Source organism: Myotis lucifugus, unplaced genomic scaffold, assembly GCF_000147115.1.
Source record: "Myotis lucifugus unplaced genomic scaffold, Myoluc2.0 scaffold_45, whole genome shotgun sequence".
Taxonomy (NCBI): Eukaryota; Metazoa; Chordata; class Mammalia; order Chiroptera; family Vespertilionidae; genus Myotis; species Myotis lucifugus.
In genome coordinates, this window is record NW_005871093.1 from 5,194,778 (window position 1) to 5,216,699 (window position 21,922).

The 21,922-nt window shown below is 54.9% G+C and overlaps 1 protein-coding gene across 7 annotated transcripts in view; it reads right to left on the bottom strand.

Moving 5' to 3' along the window:
• The window catches only part of CLIP2 (CAP-Gly domain containing linker protein 2), a 68,355-nt gene that overhangs the window by 45,215 nt on the left and 1,218 nt on the right, over window positions 1–21,922 (bottom strand). For all 7 annotated transcript variants that reach the window (XM_006088232.3, XM_023753461.1, XM_014455376.2 and 4 more), the window contains exon 2: window positions 3,413–3,605. In XM_006088232.3, the coding sequence (XP_006088294.1) occupies window positions 3,413–3,536 (124 nt within the window). In that variant the 5' untranslated portion in view covers window positions 3,537–3,605. The remainder of the gene's footprint in view (window positions 1–3,412; window positions 3,606–21,922) is intronic.

Genomic DNA, 21,922 nt, shown 5'->3' on the forward strand with positions numbered 1-21,922 from the left:
CATGGCCCCCTGGCTCTGCTCCTGTGTGTCACAGCTCCTGGGACCGACACAGGCCCTCCATCTCATGGGGCAGGGGGCAGGGGCATCCGTCCGCGCCCAGCCCTTGGCTAGACCCTTTGCCAGGAAGCTGAGCTCATGCTTGGGAGGCAGCCACGGCCCCGATTCCCAAAACAGATTCCAGCTTTTTACTGTCCCCGTCCCCAACCAGGCTCGTCTCCTCAGGCTCATCTTTCAGGGCCCCTGCCCCTCACACACGGTCCCAGCCTCCGATGGGGGCAGCACCTCCAGCACCTCAGAGAGCAGATGGCCAGTTTTACGGGGTGGGGGAGCAGCCTGAGGGGCCCTGCCCTGCTGCTCCCACCACCCCTCCTCTCCAGAGACTCTTGTTATGAGCAGGGACAAAGCAGCTCTGGGTGGCAGACATCTCCCTTCCCCTCTCACAGGGTTTCTCTGCCTCTGCCAGCTCTCCCCCAGCCTGGGTGTCTGCAAAGGCAGCTGGTGCCAGAGGAGGGAGGGCACCGCCAAGCCCAGCTGCAGCCTTTCACGCCCACGTGGAGTACAGGGGCATGGCTCTGTCATCAATCAGACATTCATGGAGTGGCACCTCCTCTCTCTGCAACAGCCCTTTGGGGTGGGGGGGGCAGGCCAAGTCAGACCACTGGCCCCCACCCTCAGGGCTCCCAGGCACTGTGCAGTGTGACCGGGAAGCAACCAGCACGCCACACTGTGCTCCATCCCCACTCCCTGGAGGGACTACGACGCAGCTGTTCTAAAGGACGGCAAAGACACTGCAGGCACCGTCCAAGGTGGAACAGGAAGATGCAAACGCGGGCACAACCCATGATTTAACCACTAAACAATATGTGCAGCAGGGAAAGACGGGAAGGGAATCGTCACAGTGGTGGCTGTGATTATGTTCAGGGGAGGGCTGCTGCTTCTTTTACCACTTTCCAGTTTTCTGTAATGAGATTACAGATGGGTGGAAGGAAAAGAAATTACTCTTTAATGAGTTCTGTACCTGCAGGCACTTCACATTCCTTCACTGACGTGATCTCATCAGAGATGCTATGCTCCCATTAGTGGCTCAGAGAGGTTAAGTAACTCAGGGGCAGAGCACATTAGATCTGGATCAGAGCCACATTCAGGCCCCTCCTGACCAGGGGGGGAGCGATGAGGAAAGGACTCTCCACAGGGAGAGAAGAGGGTCAGTGCCAGGCCTGGCTGGTGCCCTTCTCCAGAAAGTAGGCTACCGACCACCACTGTCATCGCCCCCCTGCACCCGACCAAGCTCAGCCCACTCGGTGTCTTTGCCCACGCTCTACTCCTCTGCCTGCAGGTCCTCCTCTTCGCCAATACATCCTCCCACTGTCAAGGCTACGCTCTTTCAGGCTTCCTCCAAGAAGTCTTTCCTGATGACCCACGTATGGTGGTCAGAGCCCTGGCAGTGAGTACAAATATCCTCACCTGGGTGACCAATTGCCACTGGTCTCCCCAAGCCGTTCTTAACCCCCGCAGTCCGTTCTGCACGTGGTGGCCTGAGGGATGTGTACATGCCATCATTCCTCTGCTAACACCCTCCCACAGCTCCCATCACCCTGAAACCCAAAGCCCCTGCCCTTCATCATCTGCCTCTGCCACCCTCCCCAGCCTCATTCACACTCCTCTCCACCCAGACCTGCCTTCCTTCTTAACAAACAGTCCATCCCTGCCTCATGGCCTTCGCTCCGCTTGTTCTCTCCACCTAGAACGTCCTTCCCGCCTTGTTTTCTCCCACCTGGCCTCTTCTCATTGCTCAGGAGCCTCCCAGGAGTAAGGAAGGTTTGCCACCTCAGAGGGGGAGTCTGGACCTGTCTGTGTAGGTCCCCCGTAGCCACACCATACAGCTTCCTCACCCTGTCATGCTGGCTGTTTGGCTCTGCCAGGGACCTGGTTCTGCCAACTGCCCAAGCCTTTGGCTCAAACTCTCCTTGACCCAACCCAGGACCCAGATTTCCCAGTCTGGCCTCTGGCTATTTTTTTATCTCCCCAACTTCTGTGCCAATCAAATGACACGGAAGCATCAGACCTTGATGGCTGCAATAAACTCAGAGCAAGGATCTGTGCCCAAAGATGCTCATCACAGCATCTTTTATCAAAGTGAACATAAAAATCACTCTCAATTTTCAACTGCAGAGAATGGGTTAAGGAAATTTTTCCAATTCCTTCTATCGCATTCCTTTTGATTTACAACCCTCCAGTGGCGTCCTGCTGCTATTAGGATGTCAGTAAAACTCCCTGCATAACCCTAAGCTGCCCCCGCCCCCCGGTCCACCATCTCACCAGCACGCTTCCCACTGGTCATATTCAGCCTCACTCACTTGCTTTCCCTCCCTTGTACTCACCATGCTCCCTCCTGCCACTGAGCCTTTGCACATGCTGTTCCCTCTGCCAGGAATACCTTCCCTTCTTCATCTAGTAAACCATCACCTTCCAGACCCCAGCTTGCAGGTCCCCACCTCCCAGACCTGGGCAGGCCCCCGTTACAGGATCTCACAACATTCAGTCTCCCCACCAGACTGGCAGCCCTGAGGGCTGGGACCACATCCGGTTTTGTTCAGAATGAGAGTCCAGTGGTTAGGAGTTAGGACTGTGTCAACAAAGCAGGCCCTTGACTTATATTTGTTGAATGAACAGAGTATTTTCCAGCCATTAAAAATGATGAGCATGTGAAGTTTTAATGATATGAAAAATTCACCTAATCATATTGAATGGAAAAAAGCAGATTTTCAAGTTGTAGATGCAGAATGATAACAAATAGGTTTAAGGAAAAAAAAAAAAAGAGTAAGGATATAAACCAAAATAATAGTTGCCTCCAGGGGATGGCAATTTTACTCCTGCATCCAACTGTCCACATATCCCACAGGGCCCATCTTACTTTTATAATCAGAGAAAGCAACTCACTAACAGCAGTTCCCTACCATTTGCCCCCGGAGCTGGTTCCTCCAGCCAGGGTGCCCTCTGCCCACCAACAGAAAGACCAGGGTCAGATAAGGAAAGGTTCAAGGCCACGGTTCTGGGTGGCAGACGAGAAGGCTGGTGGGAAAATGGGGCTGGCTCCACTAGGACAATCTCAGATCCTGGAAGGGGGATGAATGGGGGCAGAGAGGCGGTGGAGTCTGAGTGACCTTGGGCAAGATGCCAGGCTCCCTGGAGCTCCATTTTCTCATCCGCAGTGGTACCCGCCTCCCGGGCTGGGGGAGCATGAATAGATCGGCGCACATAAAGCCTGTATCGGTGCTTGTCACTAGTTGTTCAAGGGGTCACAATCAGACAAAAAGAACATCCATGTGCTGCCGGCCTCCAGGTCGGCCACAGAGCGGCTCTCCCGGGAGATCCACGCCCCACCCAGCCCCTTACCCTTGGCCCTGCGCACCTTCCTTGGAGCCGGTGGCTGCCGCCGTGGCAGAGGCTGAGGCTGACCCAGCAGACGTCCGGCCCATGGGGCTCGAGTGTTTTCCCCCACGGCCGGGGGGCTTCAGGCCGCTGGGCTTCTGCATGGTGGTGCCACTCAGTGGGTGGAAAAGGGCCCGTGCAGGTCACGTTCTCCCTGCCATCGTCACTCACCTGCGGGTAGAGAGTAAGAGTGATCACATCATAACGTCACCCCGATACCAACACCGCGGGACTCCAACACCGTGAGGCACAGACCACCATCGCCCCTCTTCTCCTACATAGGGAAACTGAGGCACAGAGCAGCGGCAGCAGGAGTGGGCCCAGTGTGGCAGTGGTGCGGCCAGGACAAGTGTCCTGGTCTGCTGGACTGAGGTTGGGCACGTTCTCTTTTCCCACCTCCTGGGCCCAGGAGGCGAGAATCAGGAGCAAACTGGTTTAGGGTCTACAGCAATGCTGTATGAACCCCAGAAACCCCAGGCCAGGACCACGAGGGCCTGCACAGCCCCCAACAGCTGAGCGTGTCCCTCACCACAGAGCACAGGCTGGTGTGGATTCTGACATGCACGGCAACCAGTGAGTTCCCCTCCGTCAGCCCCCAGACTCTCTAGGACTAGCCAATAACCCACACCCCTCCTGATGCATCCCTCCTGATGCGGGCTGACAAAGCAACACCTAATGTCATCAACCAGCTCATTGCTCTGCCTCGCCACACAGGCCTCACCCCCGCTCTTGGGCTCACCCTCCCAGCACTGCCCACTCCACCGGTGCGGGGACATGCACACAGAGGCCTCATCCCTCGCCAGGACGGACTCACGTGCCTCTGCCTACCCTCCCACCGTTACAGCTCCCTGCCTCTATGACTAAAAAGGGAAGGGTTTGACGCGTACGGTGTCCGGGGTGCATGGGGCACTAGCATTTTACAAAGGGGACCCTTGAGAGGGGAAGCCTCCAGTCTCCAAGGCATAGAGGACAGGCCACCGTCCCCTGGCCTCCTCCCCCACTGTCCTGTGTGCACACCCTCTTGCACCCATGTCTACAGAGGGTACACCGTGGGCCTGGGCCTGTCCTGCCCGAGCCGCGGGCCTCTGCCTCGGGAGCACACCGTCCAGTGGGGAGAGGGAGTGCAGAGCACCACGGGCGAATGGAGGATTCTGCATGAAAGCCTGACCCCCTCAGGACCTGAGGAGGGGAAACCGAAGCCTCTGGGCACTCCGCTCCGACAGTCAGGGATGCCAAACCCTGTGCCTGTCCAGCCATATCCCTATCCCCCTCTTGGTCACGGAACATTACCCCTTTAGAGAACCCTTTTCTCCACTCGGGATCCACATGTCTTATGGGGGCTGACCCCGCACACACTCCTGGAGTAGACACGACGCAGACCTGGTCCGAGCCCTAGTGGTTCGCTGAGAGGGAGTCACGTGACCCGAGGAGCATCAGGGCCTGGAGTCTGGCTGGAACCTTTAGGAAGAGGTGCTCTCCTCACCGCGGGGCTGCCTGGGTGTGGGATGGACGCCAGTAACTGCAGGGCCACCCCAGCTACCGCATGGGAGAGCCGCCAGGAACGATGCCAACACAGAAAGCAGAGCTGAGTGGCTGGATTTGGAGGGCCTGGATCCAGCTGAGCCTGAAGACGGTCACTTGAGGCCCTCGCTTACATCAGCCAACACAGCCTCTCACACACACACACACACACACACACACACACACACACATGCATCGTTTCCTCTTTTTGCCTAAACCCGTGGTCGGCAAACTGCGGCTTGCGAGCCACATGCAGCTCTTTGGCCCCTTGAGTGTGGCTCTTCCTAAGCCTTAGGAGTACCCTAATTAAATTAATAAAAATGTACCTACCTATATAATTTAAGTTTATAAACTATATAGCTTATAAACTATAAGCTTTTGGCTCTCAAAAGAAATTTCAATCGTTGTACTGTTGATATTTGGCTCTGCTGACTAATGAGTTTGCCGACCACTGGCCTAAACCTATCTGAGGGATACCATTGCTTGCAACCACAAAAGTCCTAACCAATACAGAAGCCAACCTACAATGCTCATGACAGGAATACACAGCGTCCTCACAACGGCTCTCAGGCCAGCAAGATGAGCCAGCAACTACTACCTGTCCTGGGAAGATCAGCCATGGGAAGGATCGGCTCCTTACATGGGGCTGCCAGCCATACGAACAGAGAATAATAAGCTCCCCCAGGGCACACAGTGCCGCGCCTACATGCCCAGGTGAGCCGACAGGAGCACGGGGCATTCTTGCCGACCCTGACCTGGCCCTGGAGCCTGCAAACCCAATACCACAGTCCCCTGACCCACGACTCTGACACCCCGGGAATTCTGGGGCCTGGAGACACTTGGTCAGGCTAGAGCATGAGGCTGCTCCCTTGCTCCCCAGAATCAGGCCCTCCAGGAAGCTCGTTCACTGGGGAACTGCCCCATAGTTTGTGACGTCTCTGTGAGCCTGGTTAGGCTGCGTTGGCACCCCGAGCCTGACAGGGACGCGCTGAGCCAACAAGGGCATGTGAGGGTGGTCTCTGATGACAGCGAATGGGTGGCCACTCTGTGGGTGGCCAAGCAAACTTCCTGTTCCTGTGGCTTAGTCAGGGGACCCTCTGACCCAGGAAATCTTGATGCAGCCCACATGCCTGAGGCAGAGAAGAGTGTGTTGCTGGGACTGAAGCCAGGTGCAAGGACCCACTCCCCATGCCCATGGCCCCTTCTCTGCCCAAGACCCTCCCAGAGAAAAAAAACTACAAATCATATATCTAATAAAAGACTTGTATTCAGAACATATAAAGAATTCTTACGACTCACTGATGACAACCTAATGATACATGAACAAAAAAGCTGAACGTCATTTCACTAACCAAGGAAGATACACAAACAGCAATATGCACATGGAAATGTGAGCAACATCATCAGTCACTAGGCAATAAGGACCAAAACCTCAAAGAGATACCACCTCACACCAATTAGAAAGGCTTAGCAGCAGGGAAACGGACAATATCACGTGCTGGTGGGGAGGCACGGAAACTGGCACACACACGTTGCTGCTGGAAATGAAAAACGGTACCGCCACTTTGGAGGACAGTTTGGCAGTTTCTTAAAAACTTAAATACATACCTACCATATGACCCAAACACCCAAGAGAAATAAACACACATATCCATACAAGGATTTATTTTTAAATGTGCATAGCAACTTTATTCACAATAACCAAAGGATGGTAAAAACCCAAAGGTCCATCCGCTGGTGAATGCACAAACATGGCGTGGCTCAGTGGCTGAGCGTCAACCTGTGACCTGGGAGGTCCCGAGAGGTCGTGGTTTGGTTCCTGGTCAGGGCATATGCCCAGGTGGCAAGCTCGATCCCCACCCGGTGTGGGGCATGCGGGAGGCGGTCTGTCAGTGATTCTCTCTCATTGTTGATGCTTCTCTCTCTCTCTCCCTCTCCCTTCCTCTCTGAAATCAATATATATTTGTATATATAAATCCAAACAGTCCATCTATACAATAGTATAGCACTCAGCAATAGTAAGAAAATACTGACACATACAACAAATATGGATGAACCTCTAAATGCATTATACTAAGTGAAAGACATCTGACAAAGAAGAATACATATTGTATGATTCTATTCATATAAAATTTCAAAAGTAGAGACAGAAAGCAGATCAGCGGTTGCCTGGTGGTGGGACCAGGGATTGATTGAAAACACACATGAGAGAACTTCCTGGGGGGAAGAAATGTTCTAAAACTGGATTGTGGTAATGGCTGCATAATTGTATGTTTAGATTAAAAGTCATCAAACCGTCTGCTTAAAATGAGTAAATTAAACCTCAACTTAAAAAATACATATTTTAAAAATCCTCGAAGGGTCTCCATAGCAGTGCAATGGCCTTCAAAGCCCTCCTCACCTCTCACCTCCACCACCGCTGACCCTCCCTCACCACCCAAACCACACTGGCCTTCAGCAGCTCCTGGATCACACTAAGCACGCTTCAGCGTCAGGGCCGTTCGCACATGCTGTTCCCTCTACTTGGAATGCTTTTCTCTCAAATATCTAGGGGTGCTGTTCATCTCTTTCAAGTACCTGCTCCAATGTTCCCTTCTAAGATTGCAACCCCTACCCAGTCCTCCCCACCCTGACCCTGTTGTGTTTTTCTCCACTGCACATGGGCAGGGGCTTGGGTCTGTTTTGTTTGCTTTGGTACCCTTAGTTCTGACAAGGGTGCCTGCAGGAGCTCAATAGATCACCTTTGAATAAATGAATGATGCTAGCCCATGGCAGGAAGAGGCCCAGGAGGTCCCCCTCACCTCTGCAGGGCCCACTACTCAGGACTGAGTAGCTTGTGGTCATCAGCCCAGCTGGCACATAGCTGGTCTGACCTCTCCACTAGCCAGGGTGCCCTTGGAGACAGCGACCAGGTATTATAACCATGTCCCTGCATTGGAGGCTCCCCACCAGGTATGCTGCTGCTACCACACAACTGACACTTCCCCACCTCCCAGACTCTGCCTGTGCCTTTTCTCCCACCTGCTTCACCTATTTCAACCTCCTATGAGAACACCTAACCTGATGCCTCCTCCTCCTCCAGGAAGTCTCCCAGGATTTTACCCTACAGAAACCTCAGGACACACACTGAGCTAGGAGAGAGGATACTGTTCTCATTTGCCTCCTGAGAGCTCATGGACAACCCCAGGTGGGGCCACAGTCTCTCGAGAACTCAGCCTCTGCCTGATGTCTGGCACAGAGCCCATGTTCCAGAAACTCCACGGACAGCACACCTGCGGTGGCCCAGAGGACAAATCCCCATGGACACTCCTCCCAGGAAAGGCTTCCGGAGGCTCCCACGGTTGCCCTGATGATCCCCACAGCCTCCAGTATGAAGAACCTGTTATGCAGCAGGCCTTGTGGGAATGTGGCCTCATGAGTCCTCACACGCCCTGAGGAGGCAGTGCTCATCTTAGAGGCAGAGCATCTGAAGCTCAGAAAGTTCAGGGATTCACCCAAAGTCACACGTAGCTCAGTGGCTGAGACCAGACCCTGCGGGCCCTCCACGCACCCTGCCCGGCCCAGGCCTGGAATAACATGAGTGAGACCCCTGGCCTCTGGAGAAAGCGTCCACGTGCCTCGCGCCTCGCTGACCAAGGAGACGAGAGGAGCTGGTGGGAGGAGAGAACCAGGCAGCACTGACTCAGCCCCAGCCACTACTGCTGAGGGGGTGGTGAGGGCCAGGGGAGGAGAGGCAAGCAGCCCACTCCCCACCCCCACCTCCCCTAGGGCCTCCAACACTGAGGGGGGGGGGGGAGATGAGAAGAATGGGGAAGAGGAAGAAGGGGAGGAGGCTTCGGGCAAACTGGCCTTTGTGACTCAGCTCTGTTCCTGGGCAGAGGAAGGGTTTCTTGGAAAAAGCTAGACATGGTGATAAACTGGCCCTTGGCCACACTGCGCTGATGGGGGAGGCCTGGGAGGAAGTAGATTTAAGCTCCGGGGAGGTCCAAACCCCAGACTCAGAGTGGCTGTGGGAGCTTGGCCCAGTGCCTCGGTTTCATCACCTGTGAAATGGGGTAGAAGTATGGCTGCCTCAAAGCAGCCCACAACCGCCTCCGTGCCTGGCACACGGGAGCTGCTGGGAAGGCCCGGGATGCCCACACCACCTCCCCCAGGGACTCCGGCCCAGACGACGGTGCGGAAGAGGCGGGAGAGGGCGGGTGGCATTCAGACCAACAGGCCCCCTTTGTGCGGCCCTCAATTACCATTTACTGAAGACAAACCCGGGCTGCATTTCAGGGTTTCCATTTCAGTTGCTCCCCCACCACCCTGGGTTGGGGGGGGGGGGGCACACCAAAGTTTCAGTGTAGATGAGGACCAAGAACTTTCTGCCAACCGGCGGCCCAGGGTGCGGCCCCGACGGAAGGACAGTTGGTGCCAAATAGGGCAGTGGAAAGCCCATGTCTACGCGCCAGCCTGCCCAGAGGGCAAGAGAGGCGGTACCCGGAAGGGGGCCTCCAGGCCAGACTCTGATGGGGGACCGGGCCATGGCCCACCCGCAGGGTCTGCTGCTGGGAGGGTGGTGCTTGGGCAGGACACTGCTGCTGGCTGAGGCCTCAGGGACACTCACCCCTGACAGTGGCAGCTCTCCCTGTGCTGCTCCTCCTTCCCCAGCAGGGGTCCTGGCAGTCAGGGTACCCATGCCCCCGGCTCCCCTCCTGAGCCTGTGACCAGAATGCAGGGACTATAGTGTCCAGAGGTGAACTTACAGAGGCCACAACACACCACGGGTGGGGTGGGGAGGGGGTAGGCTCTGTAACAGGAAGCAGAGTGGTGGCAGGGGGAGGGGGAGCACGTGGAACAAGCCAGGCACAGACCACACCCTGCCAGGTCGATCAAACAGCAGAGGATTTAGTGGCTAAAATGTGTGTGGAGGGGTGGGATTCAGGGACTGGCAGGGACAGTGATGGGAGAGGGGTCTTCCAGTGCTGGCCGCCAGGCTGAGGCGACCCGAACTAAAGGTGAGCCCTTATGTGGGTGTGGCATGGGCTCCCCTAGTCTTGCCCCACTGGGCACCCCAATGCTCACACCTACTTCCAGGCATCAGGCTGGAGGGGTGAGGAGCCATGGGGGACATCAGCAAGGGATGTGACAGACTAGAAGTGCACATTAGCAAAACCGCTCTCGGGAGCTGAGGGGGTGATGGAGGGAATGAGGGCAAGGAGGCTGCTGTGATAGACAAGGGCACACAGTGAGGCCTGCACTGGGACAGAGGCAGAGGCTGGAGGGGACAGAGTCTGGGTAGGATTTGGTGGCAAACAGCAAGGGGCAGGGGCACCCAGGGTTCCAGCAGGTGGTAGAATCTCTCAAACTGGGAGGGACCCACTGGGAGAGACGCAGGAGAAAGAAGGCAGGGGCTGGAAGTGCGAGGTGACTAAGGGGCCCTGGGGGGAGGGGGCATGAAACAGGTTGTGCCCTTGGGGGAGTCACTGGGGATAGCTGAGGCTGGGAGAATGAGGAGCACAGGCCTGGGGCACCCACCGGTATGCAATGTGAGAGGCTGAAGAGAAAGAAGAAAGGCATCGCAGGGTACACACTTGAGGGTACCCCAATAACAGAAGGGCATGAATGGGGCGGCTTTCGAGGAGAGACTGTCCGGCTGGGCTGCTGGGCCTCCCAGTCTTCAGGGAAATGCATGTCCAAGCCACAAGAAGCTCCCATTTCCCACCCAATCAGATGGGCGAAAAGTCAAAAAGCCTGGTGATGCCAGTGCTACAAAGGCCACAGAGCAAGGGCTTGTGGGCTGGGTGGGCAGAGCCGGGCGGAGGGTGGGGGCGCCTGCAGAGGCAGGAGACCCAGCCAGGAACCACGGCCCTGCATCCTGGGAGGCACCTAAGGGTGCTTATCACAGCCCTCCATGCAACAGCCAGGAAATGCGGTTTTGGGGACGGGAACGGGGCTGGGCAGCATTTCTATTTATAAGACTCGTTTCTTAAGTCCTGCAGGATATACATGGTGTACATTGCATGCTCTCTATGCCTTTATCTGAATGCCTGAAATATTTCATACTCACTTCTTAAAAAACAAGACACACACAAGAGGAGGGGAGAGCAAACAGCCCCCAAACAGAATGAACCCCCACAGATGCTGGCCACCAGGCCAAGGTTACCCAAACGCAAGGTGAGTTCTTATGTGAGCATGGCATGGGCTTCCCCTAGCCCTGCTTCACTGGGTACCCCAACAGTCATGCAGCACCCAGTGCTCTCCCAACCCCCGGATCCAGCAGAGGCCCCAGGGAAGTGTGGACCACCGTGTCCAGGAGCCCACTCCCAGCTGGCACCTCCTGCCTGTCCCATCCAGCTTGGAAGGGAGGTTTACTTAGTCTGCATTTGACCCAGTCTTAGGAACGTGCACCAGTGGTAACCCTAGAATCCCCAGGCACAAGCAGAGAGCAGGGCAGGGCTGGGACGGGCTCCCTCGAGTCCCGCCAGCTTGAGTCAGAAGCCAAAGCTCTGAGCCTCAGGCTAGCGGCCCCTCCAGCCAGGGAGAGCCAGGAAGATGGTGCCTGTCTGCCTAGGCCCCTGTCCCAACACCCACCCTCTGCTCACTCTGGGTCAGTGAGGCCTTATGGGGAGCTGCAGCCAGGGCCATACACACTTAGCACACTCGCCAGCTGGGGTAGAGACAGGGGGCCCCAGATGGGGTGGTGATGGACCCTGCTTGGGGGCTCAAGTTGCCCTGGGAGTACCAAGGGGCCTGGCAGCCATCCAGAGCCAGCCATCCCTTACCTTGGGAGAAGGGACCCGCCCAAGCCTCAGAGCAGAGCTGGGCTGGCACCCGGGCTCCCCAGCAGATGGGGCTTGGAGAACGGGAGGGAGCTGGAAGGACGGTGGGGCAGAGCAGAGCAGTCTGTGCCAGCAGCGTGGAGGAGAGCGCAGGGACACTCCTGGTCTAAACAGGGAAGGACAAACCAACCCAGGAGCCCCCATCAGCTCTGGCACCTGCAGCTGGGACACAAGCAGGGCCTGCGTCCAGCATCAGGCTCTCCATCCTCACAGCCTCCGAGCTCAGGGTTGCAGCTCCACTCTGTAAAGTCAGCACCTTCCCTGTCCTACCAACAACCTGCCAACAACCTGGGGCCACTGCAGAGCCTGGGAACGGCCAGTGCAGCCTGAGCTGGACACACGGGACTTGACCATCTTCTCTCAGGTTTGGAGGGATCCTGTCTCCCAGCCAAGAACACGGGGACCAGGGCTGTGTCAGGTCTAGGGAGGGGAAGGAACATCAATATATTTCCCTGCCTTATGCAGGCGCACGCATGTGCACACACACACAGTTGGCACGTTCAGAACCAGGGCACAGCCATGGCCCAAGAGCCTGCTCCTGGCTGTGTGGTAACCCATAGGCCTGCCAATCAGACAACTGGAGCCCTCCTGCCACTGGCCCAAGATGCTGGTCAGGCATCAGCCTGGCTCTGACAGATGGAGTCTCCCTCCTTCCCCAGTGGAGAAGGGCTTGAGAACAGCACAGCTCAAGTTGCCCTCTGACCCATCTTTATTCCCATTTCAAAGAATGAGAAACTGAGGCCCAGAGCAGACTCGCCCAAGGTCACAGAGCAAGTGAACAGCACACTGAGATTCAACTCCCAAATGAAGAAAACTTGTGTGGGGCAAGTGGCTCCCTGCTGAGATGACCCAGCAACCAGGACAAAGGAAGGCATGGGCTCCAGTGTCCTGCCTCCCAGGCCAGGATAGGGACCCAATGGTCTTTCATGGTTGCCTCATCCCCTTCTGATTTCTGTGGCAGCTCCATCCAATACATCTCGGCCAGGTGGCTGCAGGAAAGCCACCCATCTCCTGGGTTCTCTCCAACCCAGCCTGAACAAGTAACTAAAAATTACCTGTGAGCCAAGAATGGTCTTTACAATAAGTCAGCGGTTCTCAACCTTCCTAATGCCGCGACCCTTTAATACAGCTCCTCATGTTGTGGTGACCCCCAACCATAAAATTATTTTCGTTGCTACTTCATAACTGTAATTTTGCTACTGTTATGAATTGCCATGTAAATATCTGATATGCAGGATGTATTTCCATTGTTACAAATTGAACATAATTAAAAGCATAGTGACTAATCACAAAAACAATATGTAATTATATATATGTGTTTCCGATGGTCTTAGGCGACCCCTGTGAAAGGGTCATTCGACCCTCAAAGGGGTCACGACCCACAGGTTGAGAACCGCTGCAATAAGTGGTGCTGGGTCAACTGGATAGCCACCCAGGAAAAATATCCTGCTCCCTCCTTGGCAGAATAAGGCCCCTCCCCGGTAACGGCCCCCACAACTTGTGAACATGCCTACATGGCAGAGGGGAGTTAAGTTACTGATGGAATTAAGGTTGCTAATGAGATGACCTGGAGATGGAAGATTATCCTGTACTATCCAGGCAGGTCCAATGTAAGCACAGGGTCCTTACGAGTGGAAGAGGGAAGCAGGAGCAAAAGAATCAGAGATGGCAGTGTGCAAAGGACGAAGTCCAACACTGCTGGCTTTGAAGATGGAGGCAGGGCCACCAGCCAAAGAATGCAGGCTGTGTCTAGAAGCTGGGAAAGGCAAAGAAACAGAATCTTCCCTTGAGCCTCTCGAGTCTAGAGTCTAGAAGGAACGTAGCCCTGCTGACATCCGAATTTTAGCCTGAGATCCATTTCAGACTTCCGATCTCCAGAATTGTAAGATGTTGTTTTAAACTACTGAGTGTGAGCCCAGCTGTGGTGGCTTAGTAGATTAAGCATTGACCTACGAACCAAGAGGTCCTGAGTTCGATTCCAGGCAGGGCACATGCCAGGGTTACAGGATCGATCCCCAGTAGGGGGCATGAAGAAGGCAATCAATGATTCTCTCTCATCATTGATGTTCCTATCTTTCTATCTCTCTCTTCCTCTCTGAAATCAATAAAAATATATTTAAAAATAAATAAATAAACAACTTAGAGTGTGGACATTTGTTATAGTAGCAAAAGGAAACTAATAAACTTACATCACACATACAGATTGATTCCTCATGGACAGCAGATCTAAATGTGAAAGTTAAAACAATCCAGTCTTTAGAGGACATGGAAGACCCTCATAACATTGGAGCAAGCACAGAGTCCTTAAACAGGACACAGGAAGTGCTGAAGATAAGGGAAAGATAGATAAATTGGACAAGATTAAGAGCTTCTGTGCATCAAACGATACACTGAGAGAGGAGGGATGGGAAAGCCACAAAGGGGGAGGAGACATGGGCAATTCCTGTGTTCTACAAAGGACTCATATTCAGAATATAAAAAGAACTCTGACAAGTCAAGTTTGAAAAACAGCAAAAGCACTTCACAAAAACAGGGTATCCAAAAGACCAATAAACACATGCAAAGATGTTCACCTTTAATAGTCATCAGGGTAACACCATACATCCACCAGCCTGTGTAACAACAGAAATGTTACACGTGTGCACCAAAAGACATGTTCTTTTCCTAATGCTCCCAAACTGAAAATAACCCAAATACCCACCACCATTAGAATGACTACATAAGTTGTTACTCAGTCACGTGTCTAAATAAATTCACACAATTGAATAAAACACAGCAATGAGAATGAATGAACTGCAACCACAGGTAACAATGTGTATGAATCTTGGGATTATAATCTGGAGTGGAAAAAAAGCCGGATATAAAAGTGCATGGAGTGTGACTGTATGCTTCCATTTAAAATGAAGTTCAAGGGCAGGCAGCGTGGATTTATTGCTGGTGTTAGAAATCAGGGAAGGGGTCACGCTTGGGCCAGGCATACTGACTGGAAGAAATAACAAGAGGGGCTTCTGGGAGCTGGCCCATTCTGATTCTGGGTCTGGCTGCTATTTCACAGTCATTCACTTTGAGAAAATTCAACAAGCAGTGCACTTAGGACAGGTGCACTCTTCTGTATGGAGGCTGTACTGCAATAAAAAGTTTTAAAACTTTTCCTGGGCAGGAGTGGAGGACGTAGGGATGGTCCCTGCTGCTCTGGGACCTTCCCACCCATCAGACTGCCCCAGCTGGTGGCACCTAACCATGTGGGCCGACTTGAGCGTCTGCCTCCCCACAGTTCTGTGAGCTCCCTGGGGAAGGCCCGAGCCCCTTGGACTTCAGGTGCCCAGGGTGTGGCACTCGGTGGTGCCGTGCGCACTGAACAACCTTCCCAGGACCAACCTTCCCTAAAGAAGGTCGGGAGTCAGCACAGGGCCTCCTTTCACACGGGAGCCTTCCCCTGCAGGGGGCAGGGAGGCTGAGCCCACTGAGGTCCAGGCTTGGCCCCTCTGTGGCATGAGAGGCTCAGCCAGCTCTGGGAGGAGCTGTAAACCAAGGCCCACAAGGAAGGGCCAGAGTGTGGCAGCCTGGAGAAGGCATGAACCAGCCAGGGGGATGAACCAGGGACCGGGGCACCATCTACACCTCCGAAAGGCCACCCAAAGCTGCTGGAAGGCAGGGAGGGGAGAGTAAAGAAGGAGCAGAACTTGATGGCCCTGGGGATCGGTCAGTCACTAACCAGCCCTCAAAGTTATGTTGTTGTTTTTATTGCTTCCAGAAAGGCAAGCCCTGCCTTCCACTATCCCTAGCCACCAAATTCTGGCAGAATGCCCCACACCTACCCACACCCATACGGACTGTCACGTCTCAGGCCTTTACACATGCTGTTCCCTCTGCCCAGAATGCCCTTCCTCTCGGCCTCTGGCAAACCTCCTCAGCTCTCACTGACAGCAGCTGACGAGGGCAGGTTCTTTGCAGCTCTTGTTCACGGCTGAGCTCTCGGTACCTAGGACAGCGCCTAGCGCGCACACAGCTCAGGATGTTTAATCAATAGGCGAATGAATGAAAATGCCCTCCTCTGCCACCCTTATCCTCCGCACACTCAGTTGGAGGCCATGGCAGCTTGTTCACACCCCACGGCAGCGCTCACCGGCTGGCCTGAAGCCATGTCTGGGAAGGACAGAGAGGAGCAATTCAAGGTTCTAATGACTCGAATTCTGCAGAAAAGCCGGCACCAAGCACATCTGATGCACACAGCACACACAGGGTGCTCACCTGCTATGGGTCCAAAGAGCTAAGAGACAGTGAGCCCCCATCGCTGGAGGGGACTGAGCAGAGACTAAGGCCTGCTCTGGGAGCAGGGTTCTGCTCCAGGTGGCACAGCTGCCATAGGAAGCTCTCCCAAACTCATGCAACTGTTATTACTGTCAAAACCCACATTAAGAGAGACCCGCTGAGCACCTCCACCTCCCAGGGCCAGCCCACCACAGGGCAGGGGCGATCATGCCCACACCTCTCTCTGTCAAGGACTCTGCTTCTTCGCTGTCCTTGACTCTGAACTTGTGTGCTTGGGGTGGGATGAGACCCTCCTCCACTGAACTGCGCCAGCGTAAGCAGCTGCAGATCTGTAATGTTTGTTCTGCTCCAGGCACCAGTCTAAGCGCTTTATAAAATTAACCCACTTAGTCTGTACAACAGTCCTGTGAAGAAGATACTGTTATGAGCCCCAATTTACTAATGGGGAAATGGAGGCCCAGAGGGGGCAAGCCACTTGCCCAGGGTGATGCAACTGACAAATGGCAGAGGTCTCATGGGCACTCGGGCCCCTTGGCCACGAGCCTGCGCTTTGAACCACTTCTCTTTACTTCCTCAGAACCAAGACCAACTCTCCTCCAGGTACCCAGGTCGGGGGGACAAGGGCAAAGATTTAGGCAAAAGGTTAAGAGGACAACCCACAGGCCCTCAGTGCCAGGGCCACGGTCTGCAGCACTCCTGCCGCTGACCTGGCCCTCACCTGCCCTGGCCTTGTTTCCTGAGCCCCTTCCCCCCAGAGCCCCGCATTTCAGCCTCCCTAAACTTCTCAGTGCTCCCTCAGACACCCTACGCCATCTGCCAGGAATGCCTTCACCCCTCTTCTATCCCTTAGCCAACTCCTGGGACCAAGTGGGTGGGCACAGTCCTGTATCAGACCCCCCACACCTCCTCACAAGGTGGGGATTCTTGGGGCAGGGACCAGTCTGGCTCCTGGTTCACAGGGTCTCATCCACCCCTAGAGCCCATTAGACACTTGAGGGGCTGGCTGCGGGCAGCAGCCCAGCCACAGCTGCTGGCTGGACCCTCCAGGAGGAGGATTAGAAGGATCAGAGGCGGCTGCTGCCCTCCCTCCCACCCTCTGCGTTCTGGACATCTGCCTGTCCCAGGACCACACTACCCAGCTCCTACTTGGAGGTGCTATCCCTCGCTCAGGCTGCTGTTTCATACATAGCATGGCCTTACACGAGCCAATGCGACACTACAAAGCCACTCGGAGCTTCCGCTCCCCCTCAGATCCAGCCGCTGGAAAGCTGAGTCAAGTTACCTCCACAGAGGGTGCCAGGTCCCCTTGGGCATCGTTTGGCTTTTGCTACCCTGCATTTCCTCTTTTTCCCGTCTTTTTCATCTCATTACACTGCGTTTATCTTTGCAAATCACCTCAAGTCCTTTCTAGAATCAGACAAAGTGCACACATGACCCTCTCGGATGTCGCCCCTCCTCTGCTCCCCGTTCCCCGAGCCCAGCACCACCTCTGGTCTGAAAGAAGCTGAATGTGAGCTGAGTGACCGAAGCTACAAGCAAAGGAATTTATGAAGGGAACGGTCTACGTTAGAAAAGGACCTGGTCAGAATCAGGATAGAGGGCAGCCCAAACCCGAAGACACCAAGTGTCCCTTCTGTCCTCACCACTAGACGCAGACTTGGCTCCTTCCTGAGCCCCAGCCAGACACTCTGCTCCTTCACTTTCCTGCTTTGTGCCCTCAGAAGGCCCTCCTTAACTCCCCCAAGTCCGCCCCTCCTTCAAGACAGGGCCCAGTCCTAGTCCTCCAGGGAGCCCCAGGCCATCTCACCCACCCACTGCCTGTGGACCTGAGCATCACCTAGAATGACCTGCAACCCCTGCCGGGGCAATGACCCCACTGGGCACTGAGGCAGCCCTTCTACTCGTCTTCAAATGTTTCTCAGAGGCGCTGATCTTGTTCACATTTCCAGGAAGGGTGCTGATGTCTTCCTGATTCAGCGAAAGCTTCTCAAAGGCAGGGTCCAAACCTGAAGTGCACTGTGCTCCCTACACACTGAGCGGCAGGTTAATCCTCACCGGAGGACATCTTTTCATTGATTTTTAGGACGAGTGGAAAGGAGGGGGAGAGACACAGAGAGAGACCGGGGCCGGGATTGAGCCTGCAGCCGAGGTATGTGCCCTTGATGGGAATCGAACCCGGGACCCTTCAGTCCGCAGCCCGACCAATGCTCTACCCACCGAGCCAAACCAGGAAGGGCTGAGAGGCTGGTTTCTGCACAGCCATCCACCCATCCTTGATGCCATATGTTGGGGGCGAGGGTGGGGCCCCCCAGGGAAGAGCTGGGGCCAGGGTGGGTCCAAGCAGGAGCAGATCAGCCCTGGACACCCCCAGGACTGCGGCTTAGGGAAGGGAAGCTGGCAAACCAGGCACTCCTTGGGAGCCTGCAATCCCACCCTCTCATGGCAAAGAGGGCAAAAGGGCAAAGAAGGGAGTGGAAGAGGAGCGGGTGTCTTTCTGGCTGCAGCTGGGGTCAAAGGTAAGATTCCAGGGCTGCTCAGTGAAGACGGAAGCCGGCAAGTGGACAAGGCCCCGCACTAATGCCTTGTTAATAAAAACCACCTGCCGTGCTCCACTCTCTATTCAGAAGGGAGCCATCTCACTGTCATTTTGAAGCATTTCTTCTGAAAACATGGGTTTTGTATTACTGTGTCTGTGTACTGACCCTGGCAGCACAGCTCAAAGCAGGGAGTGGGGGGGGACAGGGTAGGTCCTACACTGGAAATAGGAACGCCAGCCTCCAGGTCCCAAAGGTAGGAGCCTCCTCAGCTCCAAGCCAGGGCTGGGGAGACCCCTGGGGCACAGCCATCCCGTCCTCCCCTGAGATCAGCGAACTCCAGTTTCTCCCAAGGAATCCCACTTTGTATCCTGTGGCATTTTGGTAAATCAGCTATGGGTCTGCCTCTCCCATCATACCGAGAGCTCTCAAGGAGGGTGACACCCCATTTGCCCGTCCTTCCCCAGAACATACCACACATCATACATGCAGCCGGCATAGTAGCAGCTGTGCCCAGCACTGCCTCCCACCCCGTCCCAGAGACCATGTGGCCTGCCTCCCCCAGCAGAGTGGACAGGGCGGACACCCGCACCCAGGCCAGGCCAATCGGTTTCTCTGGCACCCCAAGACCAAGGGCAGTGCTCCTGGGAGGTCCTGTGGCCTCAGCCACACCAGAACCCGGAGAGAGTGAGCCTGCAGGGAGAGAAGGGACAGAGGCACCAGGAGAGGTGGGGAAAATGAAACCACAGTCCAGAGAGGAAAGCTGGAGGAGAGGTTGCTTGCCAGCTTCCCGAGTCCTGGGGGAGCCAGGCTGCCTGCAATTGTTTGCTAGGCAAGTTCCCTTTCCCTCCTCACTCTCCGTTCATTTAACCTAATTGGAGGTTTCTGACAAAATGATCCCAGAGACACGGTCAGAGCCTGCTCCCCTTCCCGATCAAGGGCAGGCCCATCATCAAGCCATGCCCGCTACTCAGTTTACAAGATGAGGCAGATTTGGGTAGGGCCAGCACCAGAGAGCATGCTGGGAAGGCAAGGCACCGCCAGCCGGGGCCCTGAGAGTCAGAGAGCATTTGGACTTTGTACTTCAGCACATGAGGTGGAGGTGTCTGAAGATAGCATGGCCAAAAGTGTGCTTTAGGGTCAAATGGCAAAGGGGGCATGACTTCTAGGTACACAGTAGGTGCCTAACAAATGCATGGGGGGCAAACAGGATTTCCTCATCTCTAAAATATAGGGAATGTGATGAAGATATCCAAAAACTAACACACATTTAAAAAGCTCATAAAAGGGCCCAGCATACACTCAATATGTATTTTGTTTTGTTATTTTAGACCTACACACAGACTGCTGTTCTCCCCTCAAGAACCCCTGGCCAGATGCTATGGTGGGAATGTTTGTGTCTCCCCAAATTCATATATTGAAGCCTAATGCCGAATGTGATGGTGTTAGGAGGTGGGGCCTTTGGGAGGTGATTAGGTCATGAGGATGGAGCCCTGATGAAGGGGATTAGTGCCCTTATAAAAGAGACCCCCACAAAGCTCCCTTGCCCCTTCCACCATAGGATACAAGGAGATGGCTGCAACCTGGAAGAGGGCCTTCACCCGACCACACTGGCAGCCTGACCTCAGACTTCCAGCCTCCAGAACTGGGAGAAATAAGTTTCTGTTGTGTATAAGTCTGCAGTATTTTGTTAAAACAATGGGACTAAGATGGTGGAGAACCAGGAGGGTCAAGAATGCAGCTCCCCCCCCTCTGGGCATAGAAGCAGAGGTAGAGTAGATGGCATCAAAAGGGCAAGGTCAATCTTTAGGGTGGCAGGGCCAGGGACAGAAGGCCAAAAGGGAACGGTCCCCTACATGTGGATCAGAGTGGAGGGAACACGGATGGCTAGAGCTGTGGGGGTGGTGGCCTTTCCATTGCCAAGGGAGGTGTACCAGAGTGGGGGGGAGAGAGGCTGCAGTGAGGCAGAGAACAGGGCCTGGGCGGGGCCAACAGGCAGGACTGCCTGACGGTGGACAAACAGATGGAGAGGGAATAAGCGTGTGCGTGTGCATGTGTGTGTGCATGTGTGTGCGTGTGTGTGCGTGTGTGTGTGCGCGTGTGTGTGTGTGTGTGTGTGTGGAATGTAGGGCCACCAGGCACAGCCACAATAACAACATTGGGCATGTCTCCATCAAGTGGACATACTTCACACACACATTGATTCAATTCTCTCAATAACCCTAACAGGTAGATACCATAAGTAGCCTCATTTTTATAGATGGGAAAATTGAGGCAGAGAGAGGTATAGTGATTTGTCACTAGTAGGTGGCAAAGCTGGGATTTGAACGCAGGCTGTCAGGGCCCAGTATCTGAACTCTTAACCACTAAAAGTGGACAGGAGATGCTGGAAAAGAATTGGTGCCCAAGGGTGAATCCCCAACTTGGGATTTCAGGCTCTGGGTGCAAAATTCTAGGCACCACCTTCCCAGCCTGCTGGGTGGCCCTGGGGGCTTGCAGGTGCACCCTGTGTGCCTAGGTTCCCCCCAGGTGCCCTCTGCCAGGCTCTTCTGCCTTTGAAACACCTCTGCATCTCTAACCCCTCCATAGAGATGTACCCCACCATCACTTGTAGGCCAGGCGCTGCAGGTGAAACGCATCCTAGCTCACGGCTCGTGGAGGAAGGCGTCTGAGGGGCACCACCTGGGAAAGGAGGAAGGACAAGACAATCCCTCCCCTCAACAGAGCTCCCCTGCCTTAGACCCCATACCCCATCACCTAAACCCTTCACTGTTCCTCTAACCCAGCGGCTACCAGGACTCCTGCCCCCTTCTCTGACTCCAGGCCCTGCCCATGCTATTTCCCTGTCTGAAGCCCATTTGGCATCCTGGCAGCAAACTTCTGCAATGGGCTCCATCAAGCTTCCTCTCCACCCCACCCTCCACGTGTCCCTCCTCTGCTCCCAGCCCCACACCACTTCACTCCGTGATGGGCGCTGCTCCCTAGTGGCAGCGATGCCCCCACTCCTGTGTACCTGCCAGCGCCTGGCAGAGCTGGGCCAGGTGACAGCAGCTGGATGAATGAAGGGTTCATTGTTTACATTACAACCGGTGGGGAGTGTGTGGCACACAGGAGGTGAGGCTGCCCCACGTGGTGCTCCCTGTACCCTGCTCCTCCTCTGCCAGCAGCCCCAGGCCAGCCCACTAGCCTCCCTGGGCATCTTACAAGGGTGAGGACAGCCAGCACCCCTCATGTGGACTCTCATTTCTCACCCAGAAGGGAGAGGTAGCATCTCAGAGATTGGGGGATGGGCCGCTGTGTGTGTGACTCCCCACAAGGTGCCCCTCTGCCACATCCTCT